At 39.1% G+C, this 15,478-nt stretch overlaps 1 protein-coding gene across 1 annotated transcript in view; it reads right to left on the reverse strand.

Moving 5' to 3' along the window:
- Positions 1-15,478, reverse strand: part of PLCB4 (phospholipase C beta 4) — a 266,056-nt gene that overhangs the window by 49,826 nt on the left and 200,752 nt on the right. Inside the window, exons 24-26 of the mRNA XM_031934696.1 lie at positions 13,491-13,593; positions 11,918-12,082; positions 9,190-9,394 (exon numbers count right to left, since the gene is read on the reverse strand). Coding sequence (XP_031790556.1) covers positions 9,190-9,394; positions 11,918-12,082; positions 13,491-13,593 — 473 coding nt within the window. The remainder of the gene's footprint in view (positions 1-9,189; positions 9,395-11,917; positions 12,083-13,490; positions 13,594-15,478) is intronic.

Below are 15,478 nucleotides of genomic sequence, written 5' to 3' on the forward strand. Positions count from 1 at the left end.
AGGTACCACATTTCATACTATGTCTCTGATAATTATGGCTCTTAAGTCAGTTTTAATCTACAGCAATCCCTCTTGACATCTTTCATTAAGGGTACTTCTATGAGGTGCTGTGACTTTATATGCATCTCATTGAGGGATATAAAGGCTGGTTGCCCCACTTGTTGTGATGCTAAGATCCTTAAGTAGGTTCAGGAGGTGGCAGCTCGATCTTTGCATCATACTGCTGCTATCTCTCTTCACAACCATTTGGTGAATCTCATGGCAACACTTTGGCTCCCAACATTACTTTTAGTGGTGCTGATGGTGCTGACATCTCTCTTCAGTCAGTAGTGTCTGGAGGAGACACAGGGTTTACCTTCATTGCTTAGAGAGGAAATGCAATGTTCAGAAGACTCCTCTGATGCCAATTCATGTCCTTTCTACTCAGCATCCCCCTGCCCTGTGGTCACTGGTCACCCACGAGGTGATGCTGTGTTAGGAGAACCACATGGCTTTCTCATCACCATCAGGATGCCATGAAGCGGGCATGACTCAGGTCCTTCAGCACATGAGGACACAATTTGACCAACCTAGACTTTTAGCGCAACTCTTTGTGCCTGACTCCCAAATGCCTCTTCCTGCCACTTGTCCACACCATTATGAGGCAGAGTGAGGTTTAACTTGTATCCATTAAACTTTTCTGCCCTTCTTTGCAGGAGCTATACTTGGTCTATGCTTCTCTGTACACTCCCACGTCGGATATGTTTTGTCAAGTATCCAATCCCAATGGCCCATTTCAGTGATAACACATAGGAGTGGGTGGGTAGGAAACACTCGCTAATTTTTAATGGCATGTAATCAGTCTGGGGGCCTGAAGAAAGTATATGGCATTTTTGAGGAATAACTGGTAGTCTTTTCCATAGGAATAACAGATAATACTTTAATTACTTAAAACAAGTTACAGAATCAATAAAGAAAGACATTAAAGAATGAAATGATCCTTCTATCCTAACCAAGCAGTTTTGTATACTTTTGTGTAATTTTTGCACAGGAATACATTTTTTCCACGGTTTATTTAGAGTTATATAACCTGCTTTTTCATTGATGCATATATTATATCTTCATAGTTCTGAAAACTATTTTTAGTAAATGGGTAATGTCGCATTGATTTTGTATATCAAACTATTCCCCACTGGTAGACACTCAGATGGGCTTTCAATTTTTCTATAAAAAGATGGATTTAGGAACATCTTAGTACGAAAAATGATTTCTTTGTCATTTTATCAGAAAGTTCATGGTTCAGTTAAATAATATAGCAGTTTATATAACTTATATGCCTGATAGGCATTCTTAACAAAATTTAATCTTAATAAGCTTTAAAATAGTTATTGAGGAATGATGAATGGAAGGAGTACTAAGAACATAAAGCAGAGGCCGGGCACAGTGGTTCACGCCTGTAATCCCAGTACTTTGGGAGGCCGAGGTGGGTGGATCATTTGGGGTTAGGAGTCTGAGAACAGCCTGGTTAACATGGTGAAATCCCATCTTTACTAAAAACACACACACACACACACACACAAATTAGCTGCGTGTCGTGGTGCACACCTGTAATCCCAGCTACTTGGGAGGATGAGGCAGTAGAATTGCTTGAACCTGGGAAGTGGAGGTTGCAGTAAGCTGAGATCATGCCACTGCACTGCAGACTGGATGACAGAGCAAGACTCTATCTCAAAAATAATACAAAATAAAAATTAAAAGCAGAATTAAGAGGGTGGAGTAGATTGAATAGTGTCCACCAAAACTTCCATTACCTAGAACTTCAGAACGTGATTGTTATTTATAAATAGGGTCTTTGCTTAGGTTTTAGAAGAGGACTGAAATGAGATCATACTAGATGAGGGTGGGCCCTAAATCCAGTCACTAGTATTGCTATAAGAAGGGAGAGAACATGGAGTCACAGGGAGGAAGGCCATGTGACAACAGAGGCAGAGACTGGAGTGGTGCAGCTTCAAGCCAAGGAATGCCAAGGACTGTCTGGAGCCACCAGAAGCCAGAAAGAGGCTAGGAAGGATTCTTCCCAAGAGCCTTCAGAGGGGGCATAGTCCGGCCCACCCCTTAGTCTCAGGCTTCTAGCCTCCATAAATCTCTGTTGTTTTAAACCACCCAGTTTGCGGTTGTTACAGTAGTGCTAGGAAACTAGTGCAGAGGGAGAACAAGACAACTGTACATTTGATTGCCACAGTAATTGAAGGGAAGAAAATTCACTACTTAAATTCTTGGGGATGCATCTTCCACACAAAGGCATGTGCTTAAGTGTACAAGGCAGGCTTTATCATTAAGACCATGGAGGGTCCAGCAGCCCCTGGAGACCTCCTGCTAGAATCCCAGTGGTTTTCCTCCTGTTTATGCCACAATGTCTTGGTCTCAGCTTCTAGGGCTGATTCTACACAATCCTGACCTAGCTGAATCCACACTGTCTTGTTTGTCACAGACAAGCTGTCTGAGATGCTCTCGTCAGCCATCTGCTATAGGATTACGTAGATGTCACCTAAATGATACAACAAAATCAGAGCCTGTTGAAGATTTATCCATTAGCTGGATAAATATCATTGCTTAAATCTATCTTGAATTACCAATATTAACAAATCTAGACACTATTAGGGACATATGATGCTAGATCCTAACATCCTGCCTTATTTGGGTCTTATTTTCTGAAACGTCTTATTTGAGAAGTTTTATTTGCAGTTAGATTCTGTCTTTCTTTACCTTTAAGAAATTACAATATACAATAATAATGCAATATAAAGTTCTTGAACAAAATGCAACAAAAATATGAAAAGTGTAAAGTAAGATTTGTTCAAATTAAATCAGATAAGACAAAAAATAGATTACAAAAGGACTAAATGCCTTGAGCAAGGCTAAAGTTAGCAGGCTATTTGAAATGGATGCTTCATTCCTAGCAATTTCAAATAACAAAGTAGATACTTCTAGGACAAGCACGTCCAATTCATGGCCCACAGGCCACATGTGGTCTAGGATGGCTTTGAATGTGGCCCAACACTAATTTGTGAACTTTCCTAATATATTATGAGAATTATGCACACACTTTTTTTAATTTTTAATTTTTTAATTTAATTTTTTTTTTTTTTTTTTTTTAGCTCATCAGCTATCGTTAATGTTAGTGTGTTTTATGTGTGGCTCAAGATAATTCTTATTCTTCCAATGTGGCCCAATGAAGCCAAAAGATTGGACACCCCTTTCTAGGATGTTTAATTTGGTCATGTGGTGGCAGGTGTTCATTCTGTAGCTGGAGTTATAGATCAATGCAGAAGAATGGCATTTGAATACCGGGGACAGTTCTGACAAAAATTTTCTGCTGAAGTGCAAAGGGCTCAGCATTAGGGAGCCAAGGCCCGTCTTGGCATCTTTAAGATAATTTTTCATTGTAATTCAGTTTCTCCACTGGCCAGGGACACACACATGTGAGACATACGGATAGGTAGATACGAAGAGTGCTGCATATCAAAAAAGGAAATTGATTTTTAATAGCCACATTTAAAATAACCTGTAATCAGAGAATGAAAAGCTGTACCTCAAATATCTCATACTTACCTACTTGTGTAACTGTACTTGAAAAATGGTATTTATTTTTTCCTTGCTTCAGCTCAGAAAAATAACTTAAGGAAATGGTTAAATACATTGGGTATATTCTTGGCCAAAGTTTTGCATATTCAAGTAAACCCAATATCTTCCTTTGGTGCCAATATGACATTTCATTGGACTTCCTTCCTTTTATTGGGGAATACTGTGGCTGCCTATTTCCCATTTAGTTTAGAGTTCCACAGGATAAATCACTGCGACAAGAATTCATTTTCAGTGCTGAGTAGCATCCACTGGCAGGTGAGTAGGCCTTGCTAGGAGGGAGCCACACTGTACATCTAACAGGGTAAAGACGGATGCATGCAAACTCCTGACTCTGCAGAACCCACAGGGGTGGCCTAAAACACCGGAGATTCTTGGAGGCCCCAGCAGGGGCTCCAGAACCTCTCTTTTTAAAAAGAAACCAGTCTGCTTTTTCTGATTTGGTTCTTTCATTAAGACTTAACTTAAAGCTTTACTTATGTGTATTTTTAAAAACACCATCTATTTCTGGGCATAATGCCATTTCCATGAAGCTGGTCTCTCCTAGTAAAGACTTTCCATGTATGCCCCGCTTTTCCCCTCCCTTCCTCCCTCCCATGCTTCCTGACTTTCAAACAGAGTTGAAAGCATCAATTTAGGTGTCTCTAAGAATGGAAATGAAGATGGCAATTCCTTAGTACAGACTTCCAGAGGCTGACTCACTTTTCAGGAGAACTCGGTTGATTTTTGTTTGTTTAACCAACGCTTTTCAAATCATTGAGTGCCTCAGTGGTGAGCACTGCCTGCCCATGGCACTTACACTCCTCCTCCCCACCCCTATGTGTTCACTCCTGGCCCAGGTTCCCTCCTGTTCCGCTCTACTATTTCTAACTTACCAAGAGGTACAGGCAGAAGAAAAATACTTGTTCCCCTATCAGCTGCAATGTGGTGCTGATAAAGAAAGGCAAATCCCAAATCTATGACTTTGTCTTAGTCCTTTGGGTTCCTACCAAAAGATTAAGCATTTCTCAAACTGCATTTCCTAGAATGGTAGAAAACACAGTACGTGCTTGGGCAACAAGATCCTGTGGTCAAATAAGATTGGGAAATGCTTATGTTCTCTCCCTCCCCTTGGGCATTTACCGTCCATCCCAGGAATCATGCAATAGATAAGCCTGTTTACATTTGCTTAGTCTAGCAATTTCCAATGTATTTTACCATAATCTATCCTGCCCCCTTCCCCTCCAGAGCTTTTCTTCTTGAAGTCTAATATTTTCTGTAGTTCAGAAAGGGCCATAAGAAAGATATCATTGTGAATATGCTACTGGGTTTTTCAATAAACATTTAATAGAATATGACATTTTAGCCCCCGGAAGGAAGAGGACAGATGGAACAAGTTTAAATTGCATCAGGAAGTCCTGAGATTATTTCCCAGGAATGGCATCTTAATTAAGAACATTCTTCCTTTGGAAACATCTGATATAAGAAACAGACAACTATCTTTGTGAAAATGGTTGGAAAGCAGCCCTATGAAAACGCTGGGCAGAGAAAACAAAAAACACCTCCCCACCCCGCAGGATGTATTTTTAATAATAGGGAAGTGGAAAGGGGAAATGTACAAAGAAATAGAGGGCCACTTCGTCTTCCCTTACGTAAAATACTTGTAGAAGAGAAGGCAAAATTTATTGTTGCAGAAGTAATGATCAGCACTGCCCGAGGAACAAAGCGCTGGGAGGCTCATGAAACACAGCTGGGAGTGACATTTCCATACAATGCTGAGACCCCATAGATTCCGGAAGCAAAGCTCCGACTCTTTTATTTGCTCCCCTCCCTATCACTCAGTAATAATAAAAGAAACATAACCCAAAGCCTTAGCCCTGGAACTGCTTCCTGTTTCCAACGGCAGTGTCTAACAATGATAAAGCCTTGCAATGGGCAAATGCCATCTACGGTGGCATTGGCACCTACAGATAAAGCAGCAAAGATAATCCCAGCACTCGGGAGTCTCATTGGAGTTGACAAAGGAAGAATGCTCCTAGCACCCAATCTAGTACTTCTATTTGTGTATGACAGAGGGAGTAAAAGACAAGGTTCTTTTTCTTTATGTTTTGTAGCAAAATAATATTGAAAAAATTAAACCAAGGTTTCATTATTCATTCCTAATCATCTGTCCTAAATGTTACCTTTTTTTTTTCTCTGATAGTTAAGAGACTGTATTGTTGGACATTTTGCATCCTGGCTGCTTAGAAACAGCCAGGAAGGGTTCAGAACTCATGGTAACCATCACTGCTCTGTTATTTCTTTGTGTCTTTTGGGAGTTTTTGTTTTGTTTTGTTTTGTTTTGTTTTTGAGACAGAGTCTTGGTCTGTCATCCAGGCTGGAGTACAGTGGCGTGATCTTAGCTCACTTCAACCTCCACCTCCCAGGTACAATCAATTCTTGTGCCTCAGCCTCTGGAGCAGCTGGGATTACAGGCACGTGCTACCATGCCTGGCTAATTTTTGTATTTTTAGTAGAGACAGTGTTTTTCCATATTGGTCGGGCTGGTCTTGAACTCCTGGCCTCATGTGATCCACCTGCCTCGGCCTCCCAAAGTGCTGGGATTACAGGCATGAGTCACCACACCTGGCCAGTTTTGAGAGTTTTTATGCTATAGAAACGAGAAGGAGGAGTTGCACTCAAATTCCTGCCTCTGTTTCCTGAGGGGCCGAGAAAGAAAACTTCAGTGTTTATCCATAACTAAATTATGGCTAACATAAAATGTAATCCTATACAGCTAATAAAAATATAAAAATATTTAATGACATGGAAACATAATCTAAAAAACAGATTAGAATTCCAAATGAGCGGTATAGTAAGATTTAATTTTGTTAAAAATGAAACAGAAAAGGCCAGGCGCAGTGGCTCACGCCTGTAATCCCAGCACTTTGGGGGGCCGAGGCAAGTGGATCACCTGAGGTCAGAAGTTCAAGATCAGCCTGGTCAACATGGCGAAACCCTGTCTCTACTAAAAATACAAAATTAGGTGGGCATGGTGGTACATCCTGTAGTTCCAGCTATTGGGAGGTTGAGACAGGTAATCGCCTGAACGCAGGAGATGGAGGTTGCAGTGAGCCGAGATCGCGCCATTGTACTCCAGCCTGGGTGACAAGAGCAAAACTCTGTCCCAAATAAATAAATAAACAAACAGGAAAAAATGAGAATGGAAGTAAACAATAGCTGTCTCTGGGCAGTAGATTTGTGAGTGACCCTTATTTGATCCTCTGTGTTCTCAGAATTGCTCTCTGATACATATTTTAACTACTTAACTTTTTATAAAATATTTGTGGAACAAAGTATGAAAATCCACACTATCTTTCTTTAGCTAAATATAAACTAATGATGTATATTGATGAGTTTCTTTGTTTTCTAGGAAAAATTTAAAAAATTCTTTTTTTCTAGGAAACGCTGAGTGTGATGGTGCTGAGCTTCATTTTGAACTTGTTCCTGTGGAATGAACAGGGAGTATCAATACTTCAGGGAACACAGACTATAGATTTCCTACTTCACTGGTTCAGCACATAAATACACTGAGATATGAATGTGGGGGTTGCCAAAACAGAGAAAATATAAATATATTTTGAATAAGTCAAGAAGCTACAAAGAAGATCAGAGATTTGGAAAAAGACAGTTCTCATATTCTTCTTCTGTTATCTACAGGGAAGACCCTGACACCTCATAATGTCTGTCCCTGGTTTCTTCACTTACGAAATAGATGACCAGATAATTTTGAATAAATTGTATTTGAATGTCAAATCTGGTTAAGGCATCGACTGCAGAATCTCATCAATGGTACACAGAAATTTCAAATGCTTCTGATAAAAAGCAAGCAGCCACAATGACATGTTAGGAAAGAATACTGGCAGGACTAATATTAAAGAGATTAGTTTGGCTCAATACTTAAACACAACACTGCTAATAAGCTACATTGTAAATACAGATGTTTCTGCGCACAGATCTCCCTGTGCTTACATCCATTCTGAACAACTTCATGCTTTTGGATCTCTTTACATAAAGCTCTTGGCATAAAGTAGAAGCTAAACAAATGATTTCTTTCCCTTTTCCATTCGAGTGGCTTAGTTCCCAAGAATGAATTAGAGTTTCAGTGAGAAGTTAACCCATGCAGAGGCAAAACTTGTAAATCTTCCATCCTATGGGTTTATACAACTATTTCTAAAATGTGTGAGGTATTCCACAGTTCCTGCTTTCTAAGCTCAAGTATGTGAAGTATGATTTAACTCATCAGCTGATGCCCCATGGCCACCACCGTGCTGTGTTGCTGGCAGGTTTCTGAGGTTTGCCACAGGCTGCTGCTCCTAAACCCACCACTGGTCTCCAGTGCCCTCTTCTGATCCTCTTACCCAGCCTCACAGCACCCCTTTCCAGGCTTTTTATGGGTTATTACCTCTATTACTGTATGTTGTAGCTTCTAATGAGCTTCCCGTTTTTATGAAAAACAAAGGAGAAGAAGGAAGGAGCCTGGACTAAGAGTTATGGGATGGAAAAATACTCATAGCTTATTTCACTTTTTGACTCTGATATTAGACTGTTAAAGTTGTGGATTAGTTGCAGAAAATCTGCCCTCCAGAGAAGCATGCACTACTAAAAACAAACAGCAAAATTATCCCATATTCCCCAAACAAAATAGTGATGTGTTCCAGTAGAGTATAGAAACTATATCTGTATCTACAGACACCCCCCATCAACCCCCATGTGATCATACATTTCTAAGCCTTGCTATGTCATGCACTCTAATGATAAAGCACCTCACAAGAATGCTATGAGGGAGGTAGTATTATTATCTTCACTTTGGAGGGGAGGAAATGAGGGGTTTGAGAGGTTACATCCTCTTCCCAAGGTCACCCAGCCAGCAGTGGAGAGTGAGGATTTGAACCCTTGGCTAATCGGATGCTGTCATCCTGCTGTACTATTCCCTTATGGATCAATAGACTGACAATGTAGAGGATCTTTGCTTTCTTTTAATGTTATTTGCTTAGATGGGGACCATAAAAAGTTAACATGTTTGCATGTAAGCAAAATCCTATGATTTAATCTAGCTTTGGATTCCTCCCATTGATTTACCTTAAAGCATGTGAATTGATGACTGGGATTTTTTATGAAATTGAACTTTCTTAAGGATTTGAAAGAAAATTCAGGCAGGTTGATAGCTGAGTTCAATTTAAATCTTTTAGTGATACTATTGATAAGATATCTATGATTTCACCTTATTTATGTCTTTTTTCCCCTAGTCTGACTGTCGGTGTAAGTACACCATTCACAAAATGTGTTTGTAGAAATTGATAAACAATGTAAAATTACAGTACTTTAAAATAAGAAAGGACTTTAAAGATAATCTAGCTTTACACTTTCATTTCTTACTATGAAACCTGAGGTTATGATGTATTCTTGATGTATTCAAGGTGATCAGGGTTGGCAGCATTAGCAGGAATAGATAGTATTATTATTGTTTTTTAAAGCATGGGCAAGATGTTTTATAATCTTATAATCTAGGACCTCATCTATATCATATTCTGTACCCAAATGTCTTACCTCCAAATCCATCAGGCACGTATGTTTTAAGAACAATATTGCAGAAAATGGTTGGCAGTGATAATGGTTTATTTCCCTCATTTCGAAGGGAAATGTGTCGGTATCCTGCTTGGAGGCCATCAAGTGGGAGGATCCTCTGGCCAATCAGCTTGTTGTTATCATCATACACTGCTATTCTCAAGACAGCCAGGTCTGGCAGGATCACCTGCAAAGAGAGAACGGGAATTTTCACAGATTTTTCCAATGCAGCGCCCAAGAACCACGACTCTAAGGAGTGTGGACCAAATCCATGCTGTTCTTAAATGTTCCCTGATGTTGAAAGTAAGTCCATGATCAATTTGCATTCCCAAAAATGTACTGCATGAGCTACCGTGCCCAAGACACTGAGAAAAGCAACTGGAACATGTTTCCTGGAAACCATCTCATGAAAAATGTTAGATGAAATGAATGTTAAAGATTACTGCTTCAACCCTTGTGATTGATCCTTGTCCCCACCCATATAATGGATGAGAAAAACGACACACTGAGAAATCAAGCCACTTTCCTTGATCTCACAGATATCAGTGACAGAGTGGTGTCTGGGAATTGGGGATCTTGAGGTCTAATCCTGTGATCAAATATCTGGCATGCTCCTGATGTCTATATTTGTTTGTTTTTAAGAATATGAAAGGTATCTCTGAACAAATGCTTCATGCATAAGAGATAACTTTTATATATAAATTTGGGTCCTCCTTGTTTCCTGGACTCCTCAGTTTCCAGCAAATGTTGAGATATCAAATAGAATAAGATGCGGTAGCTAGAAACATTAACATACTTTGATTTTAAGACACCTACTCCTGCCATCCCCAAACTGAATAAATGAACATAAAATCTGAGTTCAGATGGCAGAAACCTGATTCAGTTACAAAATAGCAACATTACAAAAAGGGTAATGTGTTTAATCAGGAATGCCTTTTTATTGGCTAAAAGCAACCAGAACATCTTACTTGATGTGAGTGCTATGTTTAGAGCTAGACAATGGATGGTTGCCTTTTTACATCTGGAGGCTATAATTTAATTCCAGCTTAATGACGATGAAGAGGAAAAATCACGGCAAATTAGCCAATTCCCTCTCTCTTGCTCCCTTTGCAGTGAACAGAGGGTTGGGCTTTGCCATTCTTGCCATGTGAAATTAGTGAAAAATACAACAATGACAAGAAAGAAAAAGTTTTTAAAGCACTTGCTAGCAGTGAAAAAAACTACTTAACTTCTGGAGAACAGAGAAGGACTCAGAACCGGCATCTTGTTTCTAGTGCCAGAACTATTATATATAAACACTAAGTTGGGTATTTCTTTTTTTTTTTTTTTTTTTTTTTTTTTTTTTTTTTTTTTTTTTTTTTGAGACGGAGTCTCGCTCTGTCGCCCAGGCTGGAGTGCTGTGGCCGGATCTCAGCTCACTGCAAGTTCCGCCTCCCGGGTTCACGCCATTCTCCTGCCTCAGCCTCCCGGGTAGCTGGGACTACAGGCGCCGCCACCTCGCCCGGCTAGTTTTTTTTGTATTTTTTAAGTTGGGTATTTCTTCATTCATCCAAAACATAAGAATACCTGAGTCAACTTTCTCAACTTCTAGAAATGTGAACAGGGATTATTCACTATGCCAAAGAATACTAGCCATACTGTGTTAGTATGTGCTAGAACACTAGTGCATCCAGCTATAACAAATTGGAAATACCAGGGAAGGAAAAAATCAAATCACAGCTGTGTATGTAATTTACACCATATCCCGACAGGGACAGAGAAGAAGACACTGGGATGCAAAGGTTGCGTGGATAACAGGATTCACATCCCAGGGTAAACTTAAATGTCAAAATGGCCTGTTTCATCAAACCTACATTGATCTTCCTTCATTTGGTTTCTGTAAGCCAGTTACTCTATTCTGAAATGGATAATCCCTATTTTGTTAAGGCAAGAAGCCGATTATCTGTGTTGCATGATGTACAAATGGAGCAGAACCAGCTAGAAATCTTGTGCCTAAAGAAGCAGCAAGAAATCATTTTGGTCAGGATAACAGAATAAATAAGAAAGGCAAGTGAACATTCTTGGAGACAGCACTGTCAACATGTGGATTTTCCACTGCATCTTCAATAGACAAAAAATAAACCAAGGGAAAAGGTGAGTAAGAGATTAAAAACTGAACATGGGAAAGAATGGCTGTGATTGTTTTTAGGATCCAACACACAGTATTAGGAGAAAAAAGTAAAACACTAACAAGGGCACAAGAAGGACAAGAACTGCAAGTCGGTAACATGTACCACTCTTTCTGGAGACAGGACCATGCCAACTGACCCATGCAGTGACGTCTACCGACCTAAATTTTGGAGTGCAGCATCTTACCTGACTACTAGGCTGAAGAAATAGTGTAAGTTACCAGTAACTTCCAGGGTAGGGAAGAACTCTCTAGTGCACGATGGTGTCCACCAGCAAGGAATCATTCTAAAAGATGGCAAACCCAGAGCTGAGGCATTGCCATGAAGGAGATGGGCTCCTCCAGGGAGAGAGGAGAACTAAAAAGAGGGCAGGGCCAAATGGAACCAATGATCCTATGACAGCTACAGAAGTTAGCCATTAGGAGAAGAGAAAAAGAAGATGCTGTCGGTTGAATAAGTGCCTCTGTATCGTGTAGCGTCTGTGAACTAAAACATGGTTCCCAAGTTAGTAGAGTAAGTTTGACATGCTGAAAATGTCCTACCTTCCGAAATACGAATGACTCTTCATTGTAAACTGGATTCAGTCCATTATTCATAACCATACGAGTTCGGAATTCCTTACGTATGGTGTCCGTGGGCAACCCATACATATCCACTTCTACATAGGTGCCAATTTTCTTATCTGATAAGAATTGACCTGATATAACCTGCAGCAGCACAGAAATAGAGCAAAGAGAAATAAACTCTGTGTAAGCATCAGTAGCAAAAAGTAATCAGGAAGCAAGAAATTCGTCTTTTGAGTGGGGGCAGGAATTTCAATTATCTACGGCAATAAAGTATTCATTCCTATTAAACCAAAACATTATTGAACAACTACTATAGGCAGAAAGACCCCAACTGTTTCAAGCAGATGTTCTACCTTCTAGAACTGTCTAGAAAAAGAAGAAAGAAAAAATATATATGAATCATAATACAAATAAATAGTGTCCACGGCCTCTTCATCTCACGTAAGTGTCTACACCTATGAAATGAGGTGATGAATTCAGGTATGTCCTAAGACCCTTCATAGCTCTGAAATTCCATCATGCCATACTTATTAATGATTTCTTTTAGAAGTCTTGAAAAGAGACACACAGAAAAGTGAACTTAGAATTTGTCTGTTGTTACTGATATTGACACTGGTCAGCTAGGACAGTTTTACATATTTGTGAAGACCAATGTTAGTCTATCTACGATAAAGCTATGGAGAGACGATTTTTCATTTAGTGTTTAAATGACTATAGCCATTTATTAGGGTCTTTTGTTTACATTATTTTCTAGCTAACAATTTGAACCAGTTTTTTTGAGGTATATTTGACATACAACAAATTATATGCATTTAAAATGTACAATTAGGCCAGGCATGGTGGCTCATCCCTGTAATCCCAGCACTTTGGGAGGCTGAGGCAGGTGGATCACCTGAGGTTAGGAGTTCGAGACCAGCCTGGCCAACATGGTAAAAACCCATCTCTACTAAAAATATAAAAATTAGCCAGGCGTGGTGGTGGGCACCTGTAATCTCAGCTACAGCTGCAGGAGAATCACTTGAACCTGTGAGGTGGAGGTTGCAGTGAGCTGAGATTGTGCCACTGTACTCCAGCCTGGGCGACAGAGTGATATTTGGTGTCAAAAAATAAAAAACAAAAAAACAAAATGCACAATTAGATCAGTTGGGACATATGAGCACATCTGTGAAACTATCTCCATAATTAAGATGATAAACATTTGTATCATCACCCAAATTTTCTTTGTGCCCTTTTGTAACCCATTCCTCCCTGCCCTTTTTTCAAATGCCAGCACTGATTTAATTTCTGTCCCTATAATTTGCATTTTCTAGAATTTTGTATAGACGGAATCATGTAGCAGGTACTTTTTTGATAGGGTCTTTCACTTTAAATAGCTAATAATTTTACTAGTGAAAAAATGTGTCTCATTTTTTAAAAAGGGGGTGGAATCTTCAGTCAAGGTTGTGAGCAGCACAAAGATCTTACAATTTAACATTAAATATTTTAAAATTTATTTCAAGGACCACTTGCATATATATTTATACTACCTTGTGATGAGCAGGGGCCTTACCTGCACTGAGCAAGTGGCTGCAATAACGCCATCAACGGGAGTTTCAGAGAAGGGGTCAAATGTTCGATCAGGCCGCCTCATGAAATCTGGTTTGAGAAGGTACCTGGTAGGACAAAAGCACAGAAGTTTATTAGTAGGTTTTACAAAGACACTCGCTAGTTGAAACAATGAATGGATGCTTCCTTTTCTCCATCTGTAACACAGCAGCTAGGCTTTTAAGCAGAGAGTCCTAAGGATGGAAAAGAACGTGCCTGCCCTTATGAACAACCTTAAAGAGCTGCTGGCTCAGTGGCAGGCTTAGTGGCATCCAGGACTTCCTGATCTTATCATCTTCTCTGGAACTTTTTATTCCCCAGTCCCCTTTAAATGCTTTTCTCTATATGTATAAAATAAAATGCAAAGAATAACAATGAAAAACCAATTATATTAGCTATAATTATCAAAATATAAAAATATGTGATATTCTACCTCTGTTATTAATTGTACTTTTAATAATGCATTAAATTATAAGATCTAATGGTAAGATCTAATTAGGATGACAATAATCTCAAAGCACAAAAATATTTTGAGACAGCTGTAACAACAGTAATGAACTATGACAATGTCTGTGATGAGAGAGTCACGGGTACCACTAATGTGACTGTGGATTGTTGTCTACATTCACAATCAAAGGAAACTGACATTCCAGCTAGAGGTAGGTGAAAATAAAAATAAATTATTTCCCCATTTCTAGTAGAAACAATTAGGCAAGAAAATGAATTAAAAGGCATCCAAATTGGAAAGAAGGAAGTAAGCCTATTTCTAGTCACAGATGACATGACCCCATAAATTAAAAAAAACTCTAAGGAATCCACTAAAAAAACTATTGGAATAAATAAATTCACCACTATTGCAGGATACCAGATAAACATATAAAAATTCAATTGTATTTCTATAGAATGACAATGAACAATACAAAAATGAAATTAAGAAAACAATTCTATTTATAATAGCAAAATATAAACTACTTAGGAATAAACTTTTTAAAAAAAATAAGTGCCTACACTTTGAAAACTACAAAACACTGTTTAAAAAAATTAAAGAAGAGCTAAATAAATAGGAAGATATCTTGCCTTCATGGGTTAGAAGACCATATTGTTAAGCTGGCAATATTTCTGAAATTGATGTGTGAATTCAGTGTAATCTCTCAAAATCCCAGCTGACTTTTTTTGGTAGAAACTGACAAGCTAATCCTAAAATTCCTATCGAAACTCAAGGTATCAAGAATAGCCAAAACAATGTAAAAAGAGAGAACAAAATTGGGTGTCTCACACTTCTTGATTTCAAAACTTATTACAAAACTACAAGATTTAATCAAGACAGTCTGGTACTGACAAAGAAAAACACATAAATCGCTGGGCACGGTGGCTCACGCCTGTAATCCCAGCACTTTGGGAGGCCGAGGCTGGCGGATCATGAGGTCAGAAGAACGAGACCACGGTGAAACCTCGTCTCTGCTAAAAATGCAGAAAATTAGCAGGGTGCGGTGGTGGGCGCCTGTAGTCCCAGCTACTTGGGAGGCTGAGGCAGGAGAATGGCATGAACCCAGGAGGCGGAGCTTGCAGAGAGCTGAGATCGTGCTACTGCACTCCAGACTGGGCGACAGAGTGAGACTTCGTCTCAAAAAAAAAAAAAAAGAAAAGAAAAGAAAAGAAAAACACATAAATCAATGAGACAGAATCAAAGTCTATAAATAAATCCATGAACCTATGGCCAATTGATTTTTGACAAGGATGCCAAGACCAATCAATGGGTGAAAGAATAGTCTTTTAAATAAATAGTGACAGGGTAACAGGATAGTTCCATGCAAATAAATGGATAAGTAAGTAAAACTGGATCCTTACCCTATACCATATACAAAAATTAGCTCAAAGAGGATAAAATAACTAAATGCAAGAGCCAAACTACAAAATTCCTAAAAGAAGCCATAAGGACAAATCTTATGACCT

This window comes from Piliocolobus tephrosceles, chromosome 20, assembly GCF_002776525.5.
Source record: "Piliocolobus tephrosceles isolate RC106 chromosome 20, ASM277652v3, whole genome shotgun sequence".
NCBI lineage: Eukaryota > Metazoa > Chordata > Mammalia > Primates > Cercopithecidae > Piliocolobus > Piliocolobus tephrosceles.